Source organism: Talaromyces proteolyticus (assembly GCF_021365285.1).
Source record: "Talaromyces proteolyticus strain PMI_201 chromosome Unknown BGW36scaffold_3, whole genome shotgun sequence".
In the NCBI taxonomy this organism is placed as follows: Eukaryota; Fungi; Ascomycota; class Eurotiomycetes; order Eurotiales; family Trichocomaceae; genus Talaromyces; species Talaromyces proteolyticus.
Genome location: NW_025764279.1, coordinates 234,288 through 253,915, shown reverse-complemented (window position 1 = coordinate 253,915; position 19,628 = coordinate 234,288). Strand labels below are relative to the sequence as shown.

At 45.0% G+C, this 19,628-nt stretch overlaps 9 protein-coding genes across 9 annotated transcripts; 3 read left to right on the top strand and 6 right to left on the bottom strand.

Moving 5' to 3' along the window:
• Nucleotides 1-914: 914 nt before the first annotated feature.
• Nucleotides 915-1,564, bottom strand: BGW36DRAFT_371151 (uncharacterized protein). The gene has a single exon (XM_046215336.1). It carries the CDS (start codon nucleotides 1,525-1,527, stop codon nucleotides 1,009-1,011), a length of 519 nt encoding a protein of 172 aa, XP_046074964.1. The 5' UTR covers nucleotides 1,528-1,564; the 3' UTR covers nucleotides 915-1,008.
• A 203-nt stretch (nucleotides 1,565-1,767) lies between these two features.
• BGW36DRAFT_371149 (uncharacterized protein) lies at nucleotides 1,768-4,508 on the bottom strand. Its single transcript, XM_046215335.1, has 6 exons — nucleotides 4,247-4,508; nucleotides 4,132-4,201; nucleotides 3,981-4,078; nucleotides 3,821-3,921; nucleotides 3,125-3,771; nucleotides 1,768-3,068 (listed from the first exon to the last, which is right to left on the bottom strand). The coding sequence occupies exons 1-6, from the start codon at nucleotides 4,407-4,409 to the stop codon at nucleotides 1,991-1,993; spliced, it is 2,157 nt and encodes a 718-aa protein (XP_046074963.1). The 5' UTR covers nucleotides 4,410-4,508; the 3' UTR covers nucleotides 1,768-1,990.
• Nucleotides 4,509-4,850: 342 nt separating this feature from the next.
• On the top strand, nucleotides 4,851-6,530 carry BGW36DRAFT_458455 (MFS monocarboxylate transporter-like protein; the record flags this gene model as incomplete). Its single annotated transcript, XM_046222015.1, has 5 exons — nucleotides 4,851-5,140; nucleotides 5,190-5,406; nucleotides 5,476-6,180; nucleotides 6,231-6,328; nucleotides 6,377-6,530. Exons 1-5 carry the CDS (start codon nucleotides 5,043-5,045, stop codon nucleotides 6,528-6,530), a joined length of 1,272 nt encoding a protein of 423 aa, XP_046074962.1. The 5' UTR covers nucleotides 4,851-5,042.
• Nucleotides 6,531-7,002: 472 nt separating this feature from the next.
• On the bottom strand, nucleotides 7,003-9,311 carry BGW36DRAFT_335719 (putative allantoin permease; the record flags this gene model as incomplete). Its single annotated transcript, XM_046212946.1, has 9 exons — nucleotides 7,003-7,462; nucleotides 7,534-7,624; nucleotides 7,702-7,834; nucleotides 7,893-7,988; nucleotides 8,049-8,309; nucleotides 8,381-8,550; nucleotides 8,633-8,738; nucleotides 8,810-8,951; nucleotides 9,082-9,311. The coding sequence occupies 9 exons, from the start codon at nucleotides 9,309-9,311 to the stop codon at nucleotides 7,003-7,005; spliced, it is 1,689 nt and encodes a 562-aa protein (XP_046074961.1).
• Nucleotides 9,312-9,576: 265 nt separating this feature from the next.
• On the top strand, nucleotides 9,577-10,688 carry BGW36DRAFT_371144 (uncharacterized protein). The gene has a single exon (XM_046215334.1). It carries the CDS (start codon nucleotides 9,825-9,827, stop codon nucleotides 10,578-10,580), a length of 756 nt encoding a protein of 251 aa, XP_046074960.1. The 5' UTR covers nucleotides 9,577-9,824; the 3' UTR covers nucleotides 10,581-10,688.
• Nucleotides 10,689-11,085: 397 nt separating this feature from the next.
• Nucleotides 11,086-12,691, top strand: BGW36DRAFT_423892 (aminohydrolase; the record flags this gene model as incomplete). The annotated part of the gene is made up of 3 exons (XM_046219892.1): nucleotides 11,086-11,271; nucleotides 11,323-11,404; nucleotides 11,466-12,691. The coding sequence occupies 3 exons, from the start codon at nucleotides 11,086-11,088 to the stop codon at nucleotides 12,689-12,691; spliced, it is 1,494 nt and encodes a 497-aa protein (XP_046074959.1).
• A 161-nt stretch (nucleotides 12,692-12,852) lies between these two features.
• BGW36DRAFT_355737 (fungal-specific transcription factor domain-containing protein) lies at nucleotides 12,853-15,317 on the bottom strand (the record flags this gene model as incomplete). The annotated part of the gene is made up of 4 exons (XM_046213679.1): nucleotides 12,853-13,127; nucleotides 13,188-13,675; nucleotides 13,749-14,432; nucleotides 14,536-15,317. 4 exons carry the CDS (start codon nucleotides 15,315-15,317, stop codon nucleotides 12,853-12,855), a joined length of 2,229 nt encoding a protein of 742 aa, XP_046074958.1.
• Nucleotides 15,318-15,505: 188 nt separating this feature from the next.
• Nucleotides 15,506-17,566, bottom strand: BGW36DRAFT_371140 (aldehyde dehydrogenase). Its single transcript, XM_046215333.1, has 4 exons — nucleotides 17,388-17,566; nucleotides 16,121-17,322; nucleotides 15,966-16,035; nucleotides 15,506-15,906 (listed from the first exon to the last, which is right to left on the bottom strand). The coding sequence occupies exons 1-4, from the start codon at nucleotides 17,444-17,446 to the stop codon at nucleotides 15,747-15,749; spliced, it is 1,491 nt and encodes a 496-aa protein (XP_046074957.1). The 5' UTR covers nucleotides 17,447-17,566; the 3' UTR covers nucleotides 15,506-15,746.
• Nucleotides 17,567-18,170: 604 nt separating this feature from the next.
• BGW36DRAFT_423889 (uncharacterized protein) lies at nucleotides 18,171-18,800 on the bottom strand (the record flags this gene model as incomplete). Its single annotated transcript, XM_046219891.1, has 1 exon — nucleotides 18,171-18,800. One exon carries the CDS (start codon nucleotides 18,798-18,800, stop codon nucleotides 18,171-18,173), a length of 630 nt encoding a protein of 209 aa, XP_046074956.1.
• Nucleotides 18,801-19,628: the final 828 nt, after the last annotated feature.

Genomic DNA, 19,628 nt, shown 5'->3' with positions numbered 1-19,628 from the left:
GAAAGGATGAACTTATAAACCCTGGAATTTGTGCTTGAAATTCACGCTTTGACAACCAGTTGTTGAAACTTGCCGATGCGAGGACTGTTCACTTCGCAAGTAGCTGGGAAGCGAAAGCGTCACTGCGAGAGGCAGGACAAAGTATAAAATTGACAGGATACTAATAAAATGTACGAAAGGTACCCCACTCGGTTCATACTTAGTGACCGTTGGCACTGGGCTATTTCCGGATATGGATATAACTTCGATCTGCATGCAAACTAGTTACTTCGTACAGGGTTATGTGGCTACCGTGCAAGCCGACTCGTAATCCTACAGCAGGAGGAACACCTCGGCTTCGCTTCCGAAGACCTACAAGTGGTGTCAAGAGGATTTGAATAACATGCTGGTAATGTAGTGATTAAATATATGAGGATACCAGTTGCGATCGATCAATCGGTCGACAGCCGTGTGGGCAGCACAGATAATAGTCACCATATCCCGAATGGTTATACGAGATGTATCCATTACCTCAGCTGGTGAATCCAGATATTACCCGTCAAGTCATCAAATGTTTTTACATAGCGCGAGTCAAGATCCCTCATCATCGCCGTTCTACATCCCATATCTATTTCCCTTTATGCCGTTAGAAGAGCACGAATCGGTCTATCCGAGTGCGATGGCTCCAAATTCTCGGTAGGAAATCTTGCTTCTTGAAATAAAACCAACCCAGTGAATCCAGGGGCGCGCAGGGTTATCAATCAGAACAACAACCACAATAATAAATGAAGCTGGGGTGTTTACGAAGGTTGCTTCGTACTCTAAGTCGAAATCGGCTACGGTGGGTCGTCGGATCTATTTAAAGCTTCGTACCCTCTCCATCATTTCGTACACTAGTCCTAACTGGGTAATAGCATTTCCCTCATGTCGTTTCATATGGATATGCGGATGCTGTTGGATCGAGCCTACCGTGAGATAAATATTATTAGTAGTACTTTTCAGCAATAATAGCTTGAGAATTCCAGAGCTTTATGAAGCATTTATCTTGGAACAATTCTCATCTTTATACCTGCGTTGTTCGATACCATTTTGAGCGACACTACTGCCGTTGTGGGAGCAGCTACTACGATGAACAACGACACCACGATCCTTCGCTCGGTATATACTTGCATTCCGTACTCCGAAAGTAAGCAAACATGGTCGATATGTTATTGGTCCGACGAAGCCATAGCATCGTTTCCAGTCATAACCATGTTGACAACAACACACCACCCACGTCGCCATGAATGCAAGTAGCCGGGGGTGCCTGGTTGCTATTGCTATATCCAACCAACGGCAGAGCAAGGCTACGGTTTCGAATAGACCCGGTACTTCGTATATGACATTTCCATTGCCACATTTGTCCAGTCTTGACTGGATGCTGTGTAGGTTTTGTTGGCATCGTTCGACGTTGCTAATGTCATCTGATCTCAGGAGGCCAACCTGGAGACATAATTTACGCTCTTGCAGTATATTTTTGTACCCGTATTTACCAACGCGCTGATACATTGGTAATAACGGGGCTATGTTTTGCTGCGTAGCGATCGATCCGCGCCGACTTTAATGTCCTGGGGATTCCAACATGCCAACATATACTTCTTCGCTGTTTTGGTCCGATTTACAATTGCGAAGTTCACCGGACATACACTCACCATACACCTATACAGGTAACTAGCTACTAATCTAAGCACTAATCGCTACATCACTTCGCCCACGAAGCATTAGGGTCAGTCCTTGAGCGACTCTCACTAAAAAACTTGCTTAAGCTTATAATTCCGGACTCAAGGCTACCTTTTTATATATTTTACAAACTCAAATGTAAGGGAGGCCATTTATTGGGATATAGTACTGCATCGGAATGTATTGACGAGGTGTCTGGCAGTTGGAATCTTCTGCCGAGAGGAGGTCGAGAGGAAATTGATCGTGAAGAAATATTTTATGATATTCATATTCCCTTCGCCATAGATACTCCTCAATACGTTAGCTGGCTTTCCTCTATTCGCTCGAACAGACTTGCAAATTCAATCTCATCTAGGTCGATGTGAGCGTCGATACTATCAATGGTTGTGAAATCCACAGTATCACCGTTATATTGTAAGAGAGGATCGATGACTTCTTGCCCTGGAGAAATGGGTAACCGACTTGCAAAATGCGGTACACTTGTTCCGGACGGAAGCTCTCCTACTTGATGCAGGACATGATTTTGCAGAAACGGAAGACATACGCTGGTGTTACCCTGCTGAGGGGTATATGAATCAACCCTTTGTTCGCCGTCTGATTTCGTGGCTCCTTTGGGTAATAAATATCGAAGCTGTCGTAGAGCTTCTTTTGCGAAAATACTATTCCCTTGACTTATTTCTAGCCAATTAAAGCACTCTAAAATTTCGGCTTTTCTCTCGTCTGCTCTCGGCTCTTCGCGATTCAGAGAGTAGTCCATTACCAATACCAACACTGATGCGAAGAGATGGTGGATGATCGTCCACATTCTGATTGGTTCGAACTCACTTTCTAGACTCATTATTTTCTTTCCTAATTCGATTGTTTTCCTGGCTGAGCTCAAACAGATCATTCGGCTATATGCATATTTCGGGATGCGAGCACCGCGGGCGAGATACGGCCGATGAAGGCGCGTTAGCTTTGTTTGGGGGCAAAATTCTCCCATCAACCGAAGCAAAGGAAGGTTGGAGAACTTTTTGTCACTTCCCTCATCGCGTAGATCATGCTTCCGATTTTTTGGATCTATCATAGGCAAACAATCTATAATCGTCTCATTGATTTTCTTATCAAAAAAAAGCACAAGATCGTAAGGGAGATCGTCAGGATGGCATTCACAATTGTTGGCAGCATCGACGATTTCCCGAATGATAACCGCGAGCTTAATCCTGAGAAGGTAGTACGTCATGTCTGTGGGAACGTCGCCGAATGGCCGCCCGTATACTCCCGATGGATTGATGTCCATATCATCAACGTTGGTGGGCAATTCCACCTGCATATGCTTCGGATCTATCATGTACGTTCCACATCGAGGGCCACTCATATAACCCGACATCCTGCTGCCTTGTTAGAAATTATGTTGTCCTTTGCACTTAAGGCAGAGGCAACCAACCACTCAGTGGAAGCAAGATGCCACCATATTCTCCGTTTAACTTCGATGACCACCCAATCTACTGACGCCTTTTCACGTTGCTTCTTGTTCACCGCACGATCTAGCTGATGTAGCGACAAACTTTGTGCCCCCAACAAAGCAGAGTTCATCAAAAGCTTTGATGTTTCCATCTCTCCTATATGTGGCAGTATATATAATGCGATCATAATGATGGTTTGCAGAGTCTCTAGTGTTGGCTGGTTGATATAATTAGCCGCGAGAAGGGCCCGGTGGGCTACAAAAATCAATTGATATATGTATTCGTCTATCCCTTTAGCATCAAAGTCGTGGGGAGAAGGTCGCGGGCCAAAAAAAGCAGCAATTGCAAAGATGGCGGATAGAAGCGCGACATGGTCATCTGGAGGCTGTTGGCCGATTTCCAACTGCGTATACGCGGTATTTAGCATTTTCTGGATGGTTGGTGTGTGTATGATATGGTAAAATGGTATTATGTTGGCGATATAGAAGTCAAGAAGAGAAACTGCCTGCATCCGAGATGGCAGAAGAGAGAGAACCTCCTGGTCTAGAGCCGGTCGATGAGCAGGGTTGTTGAATGTCAGAAATGAGACCGAAAATATGTGGCCTATCCTCTCATAAGAGGAGACACACTACTGAGGAGTGAGCCACAGACTATTCACGAAGGAAGGTTATACATACTGACGAGTCAAAGCTTTGGCGTTGAAAAGCATCGACTTCTGCCACACTCATGCTCCTCATACTTTCTAGGTCATCTCCCAGGGGCTCTTGCTTATAAGAGACTGGTGGAGGTCAGCCACAACTAAGTAATCGATTTTGAGGTTAAACAGACTCAGCTTACCAGGTTCAGGTTCGATGTTGCGTGGGAGAGAGGCGTTAGAAGAAGCAAGCAACTCTTCCACCCTCTTTAGTCGTCCATTCAGGTCATCGAGATTTCGACTATAACCCTTTCCTTAACAGTCACACCACGAGCCAGAGCACAGTGAACTGACCTTAGGTCGCTCCTCGAAGCACTTGAAGAATCGGCGATTTTCCGGCCGTGTGCAGTTCCTCGAGAAGTACCTATATCCATATCAGCTCACACTTGCGCCGCAGGATGCCACTCACTCGTTGATGATATACAGTTCAATTTCCGCGCTCTACAGTTTGAACACGGAAACAAACGGTCGCATTTCAGCTTTTTCGCGCGGCAAAACTGGCAAGAGATTGGGTCCTGTCTCCGCGCTTGTTTATTGCGCTGGTCCTCGGCGGCTTCAAAGGACCGCTTCATCGTAGCATGGACGACAACGTGCAGGAAAGTACTACAGTGTGCAGCGAATTAACCTGACCCAACAATGGCATGAATAATGGCAGAGGAGCATGACAGGGCCGATCGGTAGTAATAATACCAATATCAAGAGGAAAGCGCGGGGTTGCTCCATGGAGGTCCTGTCCGGAGTGTCCGCGGAGCCCGTGGTCCGGCCCACACCCGGTCCACCAAACAAAGCAATTAATTGGGATTATAGATTATGATTACGCTACTTTCGAATCCAGGCAGCTTAAAACTCTCATACTTTCAGCCGAGAATTCACTTCTTTTTGTTACCTGATCCATAATAAAAGATAACATCTTATCGCCGGAACAGCGCTGACATCTGAGTACTAGTGTGCACAGGAGCCATGGATTCTCCGGCGTAGCTGTGGGATTGGTAATGACGAGTCTAGGATGTGCTACTAGGGTGCAAATAAATTACAATGCACATGGGCTGCAAAAAGGGACTCTTTCCACTTCAATCCTCCCCTTCTCTTTCCAGTTTTAAACGCTAATGACTCCGCGGTTACACTTGCTATTCTAAACCCACTTAAATATCCCTATAAGGATCACGACAGGCCACCAATTTGCGCTGCATCTCGAAGTCTCGGACATGGAAGAGACAAAGTCGATGGAACCTTCTCAGGATGCGTCGCCCATGCCAAATTTTGAGACTGAACACCAAGACCAGCCTCCGCCGTCGGAATTCACGTAAACAGTTCTTTTTCTGACTGAGGGGTTCATTGCTAACGCCGAATAGAAGTGAATCGGTCTTCGCCATAGTTGGCGCATCCTGCGTCACATTCTGCACAGTCGGCTTCATCAACGCTTTTGGAGTCTTCCAAGAGTATTACGAACAAGTAATTCTAAGCCATGAATCTCCCTCCACCATAGCATGGATTGGCTCCTTCAATATATTCTGTATGTTTGGAGGGATGATGGTTGCCGGCATGCTGGAATATAAACTAGGACCTACTGTTAGCCTGTCATTTTATTGGAAACTCTGTGGTAACGAGAACGCTGACTCTTTATTTTCATTTTGTTAGCTTCTTATGATTATTGGCGGCGTCATCACAGTGTTTTCATTATTCATGACCTCCCTGTGCAAAGAGTTCTACCAATTCTTCCTAGCCCAAGGACTCGTACTAGGTTTGGGTATCTGCTTGGTGCTGATGCCAGCTTTTGTCACTGTCACCTATTACTTCCGCAAATCTCGGGGTGTGGCAATGGGGATAGTTGTAGCTGGATCTTCTCTTGGCGGTGTTATTTGGCCGATCACTTTGCACAAACTCATCGACGAGATAGGTTTCGGGTGGTCAGTTCGTACTGCAGCCTTTATGATGATCCCATTACTTAGTCTCGCTGTTCTCACGGTGAGAAGACCTAAGAACTTTGTTCAACCTAAACAAGGGAGGCCAGATTTGAGTTTTTTGAAGAACCCAATAATCATACTTCTCTCTGCTGGGCTATTCTTTATTTTTCTGGGTCTCTTTTCACCTTTCTTTTACGTCACATCCTGGACAACCTCACTAGGGCACGATCCTAATCTGGCCTTCTACATGATTTCCGTTGTCAACTCGGCCAGTCTTTTTGGAAGAATTATACCCGGAATGGTTGCAGATAAGATCGGTATATACAATGTCTTGGTCACTATATCAATATTCTCGGGTCTTATTGCAACATGCTGGACAAAGGCGACATCTGTAACCGGTATCATTATCTTCTCATTAGCCTATGGATTCTCCTCTGGGGTAAGTAACTTGCCATGTACGTCTACAGCATGCTTATAAATTCTTCATAGGGCGTTATAAGCTTGCAGGCGCCCTGCGCTGCTGTACTAGTCGCACCATCGCAGTATGGTGTCGCGATGGGTTTTGTTATGACCACATTATCAATTGCGTAAGTGAAAATTCGATTTCAATCTATCCGTTTTCTAAGTGCTTTAAGTGGTCTCATCGGCACCCCGCTAAACGGTCAGCTGCTGGGCGCATTCGGGTATCTTGGCATTTCGCTCTTTTCAGGCCTTGCCATGATACTGGGTAGTATACTCATAATTATTGCGAGATTAAATCTTTCAAAGACAATTGTTGCAAAATTGTAAAATGCGCATGGCCCTTCAAACATGCAAACATAGACGAGCTGGTATTTCTTTTCCAATGGGTATCATCGATAGCTCCCTTTCGAGGATATTTAATTCTTTGACAAGCAACATCTTTCTGCTTTTGATACCTACCGGGCACCCACTTTTAGGCTTTACTGCCCGGTACTGATATGCATCTACTGTGTTTCCTTATCTTTCTTTTGCTTTGCTTATAAAAAAAGAATGGCTGATTTTGTACTTGTAGTTTTTCGGAATTTCTTTTGGTCAAAAGAGAGAGCTTTGTATTTAATGTAGTACTAGAAATTAGACAGTAAATTTAAAACTATGGGTAACAGACTTTCTAGGACAAGTACGAGTATCTCAATTACATAAGATCAGCGAAACACGGTCTTCTTTCTTCGGATAGATTATGACTACCAAGAATCTAGACATATCCTAGATGCACCATTAAGCCACAAGTGCTTATACGGGGTTACTTTTTATCCTCGGTGGGATATAAGGCAACATCCTTGGCATCTGCAAGTTGAAATTGCTCGCCATCTAGAACTGTGTCTCGTAGATACTCGGGGATGACTTCATCTTCAGGGAAAAAGCCTTCGGTATACCGCATCGCTTCCCAAGATTCATCCTTAGGCTGCAGTTCTGGTGGGTATATTGGGACCGGCCATATCCGACAGCTTGCATAATATAAAAGACCAGCAACGGTGGTGGACAGCAAGAATCCCATATTGTATAGCCTCACAGCAGCTGTTCCAATTGAGCCAGGGTGTAGAGCGCCAGAGACACCAGGGATGACCAATGCAATTGCAACTGCCCAAGCAGCAAAAGCTCGTATATTAAATCCTGCCGTATAATAATAAATTGTCCCTGGTTGATCTTTATACAGGGATGGTACGTGAATGTTGCCTTTTCGTACAACCCAGTAGTCAACTCTAGTGATAGATATGTCAGTTTGAAGTTTCATTCCTATTTAAATTGAAACTGGAATCGAGAAATGACTTACATCATACAAGCTACAATCGGACAGATGAAGCAAAGATAAGAGCCGAGGAAAGTGAGGAAAGATGATGCAGAGTATGTAAGTTTCCATGGAACTGAAAAGTTGTCAGCAGCAGCACCAATTGAATTAACCCTTGATGATATCATGGCGAGTCTACTTATATGAACTTACCACACACCCAAGCAAGGATAAAGCATAAAACCTGTCCGCGAACAATTGTAAAATACTTCGGAAACAGGCCTGTCAAATCACAGCCAACCGGTATCGAGTTACTCGTAAAATTTGTAACAAATGTCGCAAATGCCTAATACGCAAATATTAATAAAATGCACTAATCGTGTTCAGGGAATTGGTTCATTCACCTGTATACCAGCAGCCAGAAATACTAGTGTTCGAGCCCCTGGGCTCCAGTATTTATCAAGAACACTGGAATAAAAATCCCATAGATTCCAATACGCCTGGTCGGAGTTGATCAGTAATCAATTCAATATCTATGGGGAAATGAGGATATCACATACTTCACCGAATTGCTTGTACCCTGCTGCGGTAATGACCATACCAAGAAACACAACCAACGGCTTGCTGACAAGAAGCCCAACTGGCATAGGTAATGTATCCCTGGGTCGTTTCACATATCTTGCTAGATCTGAAATGTTGACCAGCGGTGGAATGACATTTGATACGATGGCATTTATAGCCTTCATGAAAGACCAGCCTAAAGCCGCTCCTGACGCTGTCTTGTTGCTCAAACCTTCAAAATCAGCACCATGACTAGAAGCCTACCAAAAAATCCCATTGTTAGCGAAACCGAAGACTCCAAAATTATTAAAAGAAAAAGTAATTATCTTACGAGTGCCCAGATCATCGTCACTATCAAACCAATCGGCGCTATAACAGATTTTATCTGAAAAACCACGGCCATCTTGCTTGGATGGACAAAGGCAAACGGAAATTGAATGATCCACAGAATGCCAAAGGCTAATAAACCGGCGGAAGAGATCGCAGCACTTTTGGGGAGATCTAGAGATCTTTTGCTTAGCTGGGCTGTTGAACATCGATTTTGAAGGGGGGTTAATATTCTCGGCGTAGATTGGTTACGTACGATTGGGAAAGTCTGTCCACTGATGGCCAAAAACACAGCGCAGCATAACCGCTACAAATTCACTAGCGTAGTACGTCTGAATACTCATATAAAGAATCGCAACAACCTGGAAAGACACATATTAGCCTTGATTCTCTATTTCGGCCCAGTTGACGAGATATCAATTGATATTCTTACACCGCGGATGAAGACAAACACGAGCGATCCATAAATGCCAGCAGATGCGCGTACAAATGTTGGATAGCCAATATGGTATCTAGCATGACAGTTTGCAACGTTAGACAAGTAATAACTTAAGATTATACAAGTTCTAGAATGACTCACCTTGCAGATCCTCTAGCATTTAAGAACAGCAAAATAGCTATAAGAATTGAAACAATGACTAAAATTCAAGTGGCCTATTAGCTTCTGCGACAAACCATAAAGGGAAGCACGGATTCGCACTCGACGCTATAAATATAGTCCACCAGTTTAATCCGATTGCATACAAACTCGCACCAGCATTATACGTAGTCGGTGAAAAGGCAATACTGAACTGGAATGCAAAAAATGACCATGCGGTCCATGTTCGCTGTTCGGGCGGTGATGGGTCTAAATCTTTGTTGGACCATTTACCAAACTGACCCGACTCTTTCTCACTGTGGTCGGCATTTTTGCCAACTTTGAGTGCGTCTAACATGGATTGTTTCCGTGGCATAATGACCATGTTGCGGGTGTCAAATACTTCTGGGTTGAAGCTATTGCAAGTTGGCGCCTTTTAATCATGCTTATAAACTTCTTCTATCGAAAAAGTGACTATTGAATATATACTGGCTCCTACTTCGTGTCAATTATCCTGATTCAGGGCTAGAGATAACGGCTGCTATCAGTAAAGTTAAATCTCGGGCGATAAAAGGCAACTGAAATTTTTATAGGCACGCTGGAAAATATTTTTACTAGATCCATCGTTAATGCTATTCCTCTTTTGTCTCTTCTTCCATCCTTTTGTACTTTTATGAGACGAATTGATATTACACATTGCCCCGCCCGAAACTGAAGTTGGCGATCTAATTAACGCTAGCGATAACGGCAGATCTAGATCAAAAAGACTTAAGAAGCCTTTACTCCAGCCTTTCTCCTCCGTAGAAACCACCCTACAGCAGACTGACCGGAATTTTTATTCATTCAAAATTCAAAAATTACCGTCGTCACAATGGCCAAACGTATCCGTTTGGGAATTCTCACACCGTCGTCCAACACAAGCTTAGAGCCATTGACGCAGGCAATCATTTCGCAATTACCGAATGTTACCGTTCACTTCTCCCGTTTCACTGTGCTGAAGATCAGCCTAGAGAAAGATGCCCTTCTGCAATTCCAAACTGATAAGATTGTTGAGGCAGCCACCTTGTTAGCCGATGCGAACGTGGACATGATCGGATGGAGTGGGACATCATCCGGCTGGTTAGGTTTTCAAGCAGACGAGGCTCTGTGTGTAGCCATCACAGCTGCCACCGGTATTCCGGCGACAACGTCTGTACTCGCATTGAACCGTGCCGTGAAAGCACTTGGCATCAAGGAGCTCGGGTTGGTAACGCCGTATCAAGACGACGTACAAAGGGCGATCATCCAAACATATGCTACAATAAATGTCGACTGCAGCAAAGAGAAACACCTAGGCCTCGTTACGAATGCGTCCTTCTCCGAGGTCACATGTGCCGTGTTGGACGAAATGGTAGCTAGCGTTGCTACCAGGGACGTCAAGGCAATCTCGACGTTTTGCACAAACTTGTATGCAGCACAACGAATTGCCCATTGGGAGGATAAACACAATATTATCGTGTTGGATACCGTTGTTACAGTGATCTGGGACATGCTGTGCGGTTGCGGCGTTGACAGCAGCGGTGTTAAAGGATGGGGCCGGCTTCTAGCCGAGGGACCGCGATTGTGTGAGACATCGATAGGGAATTAAACCGTTAGTAATGGATTATTGTGCAATGATATTGTAAATTCGCATTTGGATTGCAACTTAGGCGCCGAACCAGCACTGTACTATTGGCATAGATCGGTATGCGTTTACCACATGGCATTAGTATCCATTCGGAAGCTAACTGATATGATAATAGGCAGATTAGCAGCTTAGCCCTTATCTTAGGGTTGCTCCGAGTTGGCCGACGGGCAACTTTCCTAGCGGCCGATTTCGCCGCGTTCCTTATCACGTCTATTTTTATGGCACGCCATTCTTATCAACAGTAGCCACGGCCAAGGACGGTGAAGCATTCCGTAGAGACTACCTTATTGGCCGGCGCCTTTCGTTCGACATGATGCAACTAATAGTCGACCCTTAACCCAGAACTCTCTTAGAGGGGTCAAAAAAGCCGGCATATTAATAGCTCTCCCCCGATGTTTCCCCGTTCTGTTAGCCATGCTTCTCGACAAGTGAACAAGATTCATTATATATAATTTACACAGGCAAGATGACAATATCAGAGAAGCCTCAATATGATTGCATTATCCTCAACGGCACCGTTGTAACCGCGGCAGATGTAGGCTGTTACGACATCGCCATCAAGGATGGGAAAATCATGCTTCTTGCGCCAACAGGCTACTTGGCAAGTGCTCCGGCCACGCGTGTAATTGATGCCGAGGGTGCTTATGTTATGGTATGTAATAATAGTCATATTTTCCTCTCTGACATGCTAAAGCGAGCTTAGCCCGGTGGTATCGATGCCCATGTTCATCTCGCGGAACCCCCATTGTTCGGCAAAGGTCGAACTGCAGACGATTATGCAACAGGTCAGCAACTCAAGTGACAGTACTGGCTTGGGGGCTCGATTTAAATATTGACATGGGCTAGGAACAAAATCCGCAATTGCCGGAGGCACAACCACTATTATCAGTTTCGCCCCGCAGGACAAATCCCAGTCATCGCTGCTAGGAGCACTCGATGAAACTAGCATCAAGGCAGCTAACCAGGCATATTGCGATTACTCCTTTCATCTTCTGGTTTCCAACCCGACCAGCCAAGCATTAGACGAATTTTCGATACTACGAGAGCGAGGCATTTCCTCCATTAAGATTTATATGACTTACGAGGCGCTACAACTACGAGATAACCAGATTCTGGACGTTCTACTCAAAGCGCGTACAGAAGGCATTACAACAATGATACATGCAGAAAATGGCGATGTTCTAAACTGGATGACCAAGCAACTGGAGGACCGCAGCCTCCTAGCTCCTAAGTACCATGCAACCTCCCGGCCCCAGATCCTGGAAACAGAAGCCACCAACAGAGCTATTGCGCTCGGCGAGCTGATCGACACTCCGATTTTGATTGTGCATGTGTCTTCTCCTTCGGCCGCCGAGGTCATCCGCCGAGCCCAAACAAAAGGCCTACCAGTATATGCGGAAACGTGTCCCCAATATATGATACTCACTCGTGACGACCTCGATAAGCCAGGCTTCGAGGGTGCCAAGTGTGTCTGCTCTCCTCCACCACGAGAAGGTGCTGAAGACCATGAGGGTATTTGGGCAGGCTTGCAAAATGGCACATTTACCATTCTGTCCTCCGATCACTGCCCTTTTGTATTTGATGATTCAGAAAATGGCAAGAAGGCTGCTATCACAGCAGAATTCCCACAGGGCCACTTTAAATACATCCCCAACGGATGCCCCGGTGTCGAAACTCGCCTCGCACTTACATTGAGTGCCAACCGTCTGACACCACAAAAGTTTGTTGAGCTTACTAGCTCTAACCCAGCGAAGATTTACGGTCTCTATCCCCAGAAAGGTGCTCTCATTCCCGGTTTATCCGATGCTGACCTGACGATTTGGTATCCTTCGTCCACTCTTGACCCGTTCCCAATTCAAAACTCCACCCTGCATCATAATGTTGACTACACCCCATACGAGGGGAAAATGGTCTCACAATGGCCCCGGTATACATTAATTAGAGGGGAAGTTGTGTGGGATCGGGATAATGGGGGGGTTGTAGGAAAGAAAGGATATGGTCAATTTGTGAAGCGTGATCGCAGCAGTCTGTCAAGTAGTAATTCATCACCTTGGAACATTGAGAACTTCTAGTCAATATTCAATAGAATGAGTCACATGTATATTGGGTAGAAATACGCCGGATATAAATAACAAAGGTGATACGCTGTGCCATCAATTGATGCTTTCGAAACATCGAATTTCTAGCCAACTTCTCTTTTATTATTGGATTAAAAAGTCTCTGTCCTATTACTTCACACTGACGGATACTCGTCATGTGGGTTCGTGTTCAAAACAGATGTCACATGAGGAGGCATGATAAAGGTCCGACCTAACCCTTCATTTAAAAATGTACGTAGTCGTACAAGTCCCAATGACAACAGGGGTTGATTGTGGTTATACTGGCGGCCCAGGTTCAGCGACCAGCTGTCTAAAAGATACTTTGCTCGCGAAGCATGATGTCCCGTGGGCGCTTGTATCAATAGTAGGGTAATGTAGTTAGACACTGTCGCAAAGCATATACGACTCCCTACCTTAACTTAGCAAAATGCAATTTTGAAATATTCCAGAGACAACGAGCTGCACTCACATGGATACCAAAATGTGTCCAAGTCACTGGAACTCAATGCCCCGACAAAATTTACGATGATTCCAGCACACTTCTGCGCAGCATTCAATGTGGCCTCCGCGGCATCGCCAAATTCCGAAATGTCCACCGAAAGAAAAGGATCTAATCCATAGCCATCAATCCCTAGGTCTTCGAGTAACCACATCATTGTCTGCGAATTTTTATCATCAGCCACTATTGGCGGTGGCGGAGGGGACCGGGCTAGGGGCCTCAAAATCGCGCGATACACAAACAGTTCGAGAGTCAAATATGCAAAATGAAGAGCACAAACTCCTTCAATACTCTGCAAATCGTCCTCCCGACTCTTACTGCCCTTTTCATGTATATGGTTCATTCGCAAAGATTGCGGCAAAGTTCTATACCAAGTCTGAAGTTCCTCGCGGATTGGCCTAGCGGCGTTGATGGAGGCCAGAAAGTCCTCGGACATCGTCTGAGATCTTTTGAGTGTGCTGGTAGGTATTGTCAGTACGTCCAAGAAATATCATGAGAGACCTTAATAAAACAGATCTGTAGGAAGCATACTAAAATGTTTGATGAATCCTGTCAGCAACTTGAGCTAATTTGATGAATGACCTAAAAATTAGCCCGTATTCACTCTCTGCCGGAAGAATAGCATGTAGCTCCCCCGCCGATATCTCCTCAAGTTCATCAACAATAAAATCAGTATCATTTAAGTCTTTGACGTCCCAGTCTTCTGGATGGATAAACGGTGGGCGACCGATTAGTAGGCTACGCCACTTATCCTCCAAATAGACTGCCCACCATAGCCGTCTTCGTAGACGTTTCTCCCAAGATGGAATACCCCAAGGGCTCGGTTCTAAATGAAGTCCTAGAGAATGTGCTAAGGCCACCGCACTTCCCAGAAATGACCAGATAAGAGGGCTATCTGCTAATGCGCTTTGGCTTCCAGTGGGAAGGCGTTGCAAATATAATAAACAAGCTTGAATGACGGATAAGTGCGGAGTATGGATCTCCTGCATGAGGAGTTCATAAACGATTCGCCAAATCCTGTCGCCTAATGATTCGTCGTACACTCCGAAGATAACTAGCGCTGGGTCATGGTTTTTAAAGGGTAAAGCAGTGGCATATATTGCTGCGAGTAGATGAACAGGCACGTTCTGTAAAGATTGGTTTAACAACCGAAATTCGGAGCGTGAGACAATTGGCATTGACGGGAAAATGAATTTCATGAATCTTTGAACGCGGCTGGTTAGATACGTTTCCTTGTTTTCAAGTTTTGTTCCGATTCACATCCGTTCTTCCTTTCTCCATTTTGATGTTACTATTTTTTTCTTTGGAATGGACTCACAAACTGATCAGCCTCCAACCACATTTCGGTGGAACTAGGTCGTCCAATTCGATGCGCATTTCCTCTGGAGTTGTGTCTGCACGAATCGCCGTAGCTTTCTTGGCCGACTTCCAAAGTGTGTCTTCAGTTACAAGAAAATGAACTGGGACTAAGCCTTCGACTGGCACACCTCCTACATTCCGAAATTGAATTCGATTTAGGCTGCGAATTCCGTTCTCATCATACTTGCAGTGACGTAGCAGCCACGGGTCAGATTCTGCCGATGTTCCGAACAGCTGAGCGGTTGAAGCTTCGAGTTGATCTAGGGAACGAATGTGTTGGACAACTGGCGCATCCCGGTCAATCTCTTGTAGAAGGTATTCCGAGTGGCTGCTCTGCCTACGTGTAGTAGGCATAGATAGAAAATCATCAGGACGGCCTTGGGACCCCATCCTGGGTACGGAAACGTCCTGGGATCCATTATTGTTCGGCCCGTCGTTCTGGGTATGGCTTTGTCGCTGAAAATGCGGCGATGGTCTTGATTGCTCTAAACCTTCATTACGATTAATCTGGATATTATATTCCGCAGAGGAACCAACAGACGTAGTATTTGCTCGCACTAGATGGTTATTTCTTCGTCTAATTGGCGGTAGGTCGAATACACAGTCTTTGCCGGCATTCCAGCAACTCTGGCATGGGCCACTTCCATGAAGAATACAGGCTATCTTTCGAGAGCGACAGCGATCACACGGCCGTTTCATCTTTGATCGATATGGACGTTCATCCACCAGATCCACGTTCATTTCGGTGACAAATTCGCAAAAAGCGAAAAAAATGAAAATGTGACTATTGAATGCTGATTTTTTTGTTATGTTCCACGAAGCACAGAAGGGTTTGATAATAGTAACAGTGGGTCGTTCTTATCTCGGAGCCTTTTCCGATTTCGCAGCAGTACCTGTCTAGTTAGCGCCCAGGTCGGGCATTATTAAATTGAAAACTCGGTACAGTGTCAATTCTTGGATGAATATTCCTTTTGTCAACAATGATAAATTTAGTATGTCTCCAAAATTTTTTAATCAAATTGTCCACGTTCACAAATGTCGTGAGTGAATGCAGAAAGTATTATGATACTTCGTCGGAATACAGAAAAGAGTTCAAACATCGATGACAATCGACCATAGCTGAATTATCAGCCTAAACTTCCTTCAAAACCAGAAGCACGCTTTCCGTGGTCAAGGGAAGACTGGGCCAGCCAGCCAACACCTGACAAGCTTGACTTGGGTATAGGCCTCTAGAGCATAGGACCCTAATTCACGACCAAATCCTGACTGTTTGTAGCCCCCAAACGGTGCTTGAGGGTTGATCAGCCCAAAGTTGTTGATCCACACAGTTCTGATCTCCAGGCTTCTCATTAATGAAGTCGTTATTGTAGAGTTTTTGATAGTGCTTACCCGGCTTTAATGGAATTGGATACATGAAAGGCAGTGTTGAGATCAGCTGTGTGCACCGCAGCAGCAAGTCCTAAATATCCAAAGGTCAGCTAATTGAAATATCAGTTTTATGACTGGCGATCGGGTATTATTAAATCAGACTGAAGTGGAATCACCATAATGGGTGCTATTCGCGATTTCGATTGCCTCTTTTTCGTCCTTAAACTTATGAACCGTACACACAGGACCAAATATTTCATCTTTCACGATTGCCATATCATCACGAACATCGGTAAAAATCGTTGGCTGGATGAATAGACCCTCAGAGCCAATTCGACCTCCACCTGCTATTATCGTCGCTCCGGCTTTCTTCCCATCTTCAATATAAGCCATGACGCGCTCGAATTGCGCAACTGAAACTTGGGGTCCTTGAAACGTATCTGGATCGAAAGGATCTCCAACCTTGTTGATTTTTGTTCGTTTCTTCAACATGTCCAAGAACCGCTCATATATTGCTTCGTGGACGAGAATTCTTGAACCTGCACAACACACCTGGCCTTGGTAGAAGAATGCCCCAACATTGACCCATGACATCACATGGTCCAAATTGGCATCAGGGAAAACAATGTTTGGAGACTTCCCTCCAAGCTCCAAAGTAACTTTCTTCAAATTACTGTTTGCAGCTGCGTGCAGTACCTGTCTACCGACAGCAAGGGACCCAGTGAATGAAATCTTATCGATGTCCATATGCGTAGTCATGGCTTTTCCAGCTATACTCCCAAAACCAGATAGAATATTGATAACACCAGCTGGAAACCCTGCTTCTTTGATCAACTGCGCTATATAAAGTGAAGAGAGGGGCGTAAGCTCGGCCGACTTCAATACTACAGTATTACCAGTTGCGATCGCTGGAGCAACCTTCCAAGACAAGAGAGAAATTGGTAGGTTCCATGCTACTATTAGACCGCAAACTCCAAGTGGCTCGTGCCGCGTGTATGTCATGCTAGCAGGGTCAGTATCAATTGTTTGACCAACTACTTTGTCAGCCCATCCACCATAATAGCGAAAACAATCTATGGCATTGGTAACTTCGAACATTGCTGCACTGAGGGCTTTTCCATTGTCCAGGGAAATGGTTGCGGCGATAGTCTCTAGTTTAGCTGCCATCAAATCAGCCAGCTTTGTTAACATTTTACCGCGATCGCTGGGAGTGACAATGCTCCAGGAACCTTCGAAAGCGCCACGAGCTGCCTGGACAGCGACCTGCACGTCCTTTTCTGTCGCCTCGTGGACAGCCACAATTGGTTTTTGGTCGTAGGGATTAGTGGTCACAAATGTTTTGCCATCAATGCCTTTCATAAATTCATTGTTAATAAATCTATGGATTTGATTAGTGAGCTATTTGAGATCTTTTCTCTCACTTCCCGATAGGACCGAACGTACAAACCCAGTGGTTGATTGTATTTCACATTTGGGGCTTGGATTTCTTGAAAAAGTGCCATTTTGATATCCTGCAACTGTTGTAATATTGTATTGTATAGATGATTGTGAGTTCTTAAATTGCTGTTGTTTCGAAAAGGGGGGTTTGTACATCTGACTTATCTAATGTACATTGGGTGCTATGTGTCGATTGTGATCAGTTCCAAAAAGAAAATGTCACAAGACGGCAAACTACGTATTTAGTCGGGTGGGGTAAAAAGAAAACTTCCATGGTTTCTGGACTATTATTATTGGACTTTATACGTTTTGTCGTTTACCATTGAAACAACCCGAACTCTATTGACAATTTTGTTTGAGATTTGATTCGTCGATCATTTCAACCGTCCTAGTTTTATTCCGTTGTCGTCAAAAGAAACAAAGAAGACTACATCCGGTTCACGGAGTAACTTAGTTATCGATAATGTTGCCTTTGTTTCTTTCAGCCACATTTTAAAGCGCCGCCGGCAAAGATTCTGGTTGGGTCCAATCAGCAGAGCATGCTTGCTTTTGCGAAGAGTGACAATAATTGAAGTGCGGGGTTAAATTACATCCAGAGGAAACTCAACATTTATTGAATTTGCTTGCCTGGAAACTGAATGGATTGAGACGTCAAGATATTAACCGATGTCGCAGAAGATGTGCAGTAAATTCACTGTTGTAAAGATATAACTATTTTCTCGTATAACACAGAATTAGGATCCTACCAATGTGGCTGCACTTATCAAGATGAACTACCTAATTAGACATCTAGAATGACGCTTTAACTAGAGGTTGATATCGAGTGTGACTATCAGACTTGGAGTAGTCCTCATACGTACCGTCATGAAGTGTTACTGTTGTCTGTGCCATCTTTTTTGGATCAAGAGAATATGTCAACGAGTTCCTCTCAGACGTAAGATGGTTATACTGCCCTTCCAGCAGCTCCATTGTCTCAACCAAACACCAAATCAGGAGAGAGGCCACTTCCTTTGGCAAATCATCGCGAACAAAATCACAAATCTGAGAAGTCCAAGGCCGGCAAGTCATGCGAGAGATTGTTCCACAACCTGCGGTCAAGTTGTTCGTGCTCAGTCCCAAAGACTTCTGTAGGCTATTTAGAGCAGAGGCTTCAGTTGGCAAAAGAAGTAATTTATTCGACTCGACAAGCCCCCGCCACCATGGTGTCATGATCGCTTCTTGCAGAAGAGTATCGGCTTCTCCAGAATCAATCAGAGCAATGCATTGCTCGGGCCGATGGCGTATCAAAACTTCTCCACTCCAAGATTGGATGTTATCCTTCGATATCCCGTGGGCATCGAGAAACTCGTTTGGCACATAGCCAGTGAAGTTCGTCCCGTCGTTGATTGAGGTCACAATTCGGATTTCTAGCTTTAGCATCGGAGGGTCTACAATGCTCTTTATATTGTGTTTCGGGCCTATAGCCAAACCATTCGGTCATTCTGGGGTAGCGGGCCGGTCGAGTATGCTTGGCATAGCCCTTTTGAATAGGCTCTCTCCCATCGGTGCCTTGTTCGTGACGGAAGCAGGCGTTGAAATGTCCCAGTCTAGGGCCCTCGTGGAGCTAGACAAGTTCACCCGGGCCTCCGTCGCGCAGACTCCAGATCGAGGCTCCGCGGGCTTGCGCGGTCTCAGAAATCTTGCGTGAGCCAGGCACAGATACGATGGAAGTTGGCACCACCCCAGTCGCCCCCAAACCTGAGAGTGTAGGGGCGCTCCAGTCTCGGCTCACCTTGCTCGTCAAAGTAAGGCCATCCATTTGCGTTTACCAGAATGATATTCTTGTCTCGCAAATACAAGAAAGTCGTCTCAAAATGAAGAGGTGACATATTTTAACAGCTGAAAGCGATGATGAGACCTAAACAACTAATATCCTATTCTGCTTGAAATGATGTGGCTGATTATAGCGCCTTCGGATCGGATGATTGTGGGCGGGGGTGGAAGCATTGAGCTATTTCTGTAACAGGCCGATGGACGGGACTGCTACTTTATTGACCCGGATGATAGGAGGCTTCGTCACCAATCGGTGGACAACCCAGTCAAGTTCACTCGCACAGTGAAGTGCTAAAGGCGATGTAGTACGGAGTAGAGAATCGGCGATGTGTATTGGTAACGAATTGGAAGGCGGTCCGATATCTGAGAGAATCCGGGCAGTATACCTATGTTGGTGGAGTACATCTAGATCTAACCCATTTCTCCTACGTGCAC

Coding starts and splice junctions, on each gene's coding strand:
- BGW36DRAFT_371144 (XM_046215334.1), top strand. CDS start 9,825: ATGGCCAAACGTATCCGTTTGGGAATTCTCACACCGTCGTCCAACACA.
- BGW36DRAFT_371151 (XM_046215336.1), bottom strand. CDS start 1,527: ATGTATCAGCGCGTTGGTAAATACGGGTACAAAAATATACTGCAAGAG.
- BGW36DRAFT_371149 (XM_046215335.1), bottom strand. CDS start 4,409: ATGAAGCGGTCCTTTGAAGCCGCCGAGGACCAGCGCAATAAACAAGCG. Junction 4,202..4,246: donor GAACTGTATATCATCAACGA/GTGAGTGGCATC, acceptor ATATGGATATAG/GTACTTCTCGAGGAACTGCA. Junction 4,079..4,131: donor GCTTCGAGGAGCGACCTAAG/GTCAGTTCACTG, acceptor AAAGGGTTATAG/TCGAAATCTCGATGACCTGA.
- BGW36DRAFT_371140 (XM_046215333.1), bottom strand. CDS start 17,446: ATGGCACTTTTTCAAGAAATCCAAGCCCCAAATGTGAAATACAATCAA. Junction 16,036..16,120: donor CGCGAATAGCACCCATTATG/GTGATTCCACTT, acceptor TTGGATATTTAG/GACTTGCTGCTGCGGTGCAC. Junction 15,907..15,965: donor TCCAATTCCATTAAAGCCGG/GTAAGCACTATC, acceptor CCTGGAGATCAG/AACTGTGTGGATCAACAACT.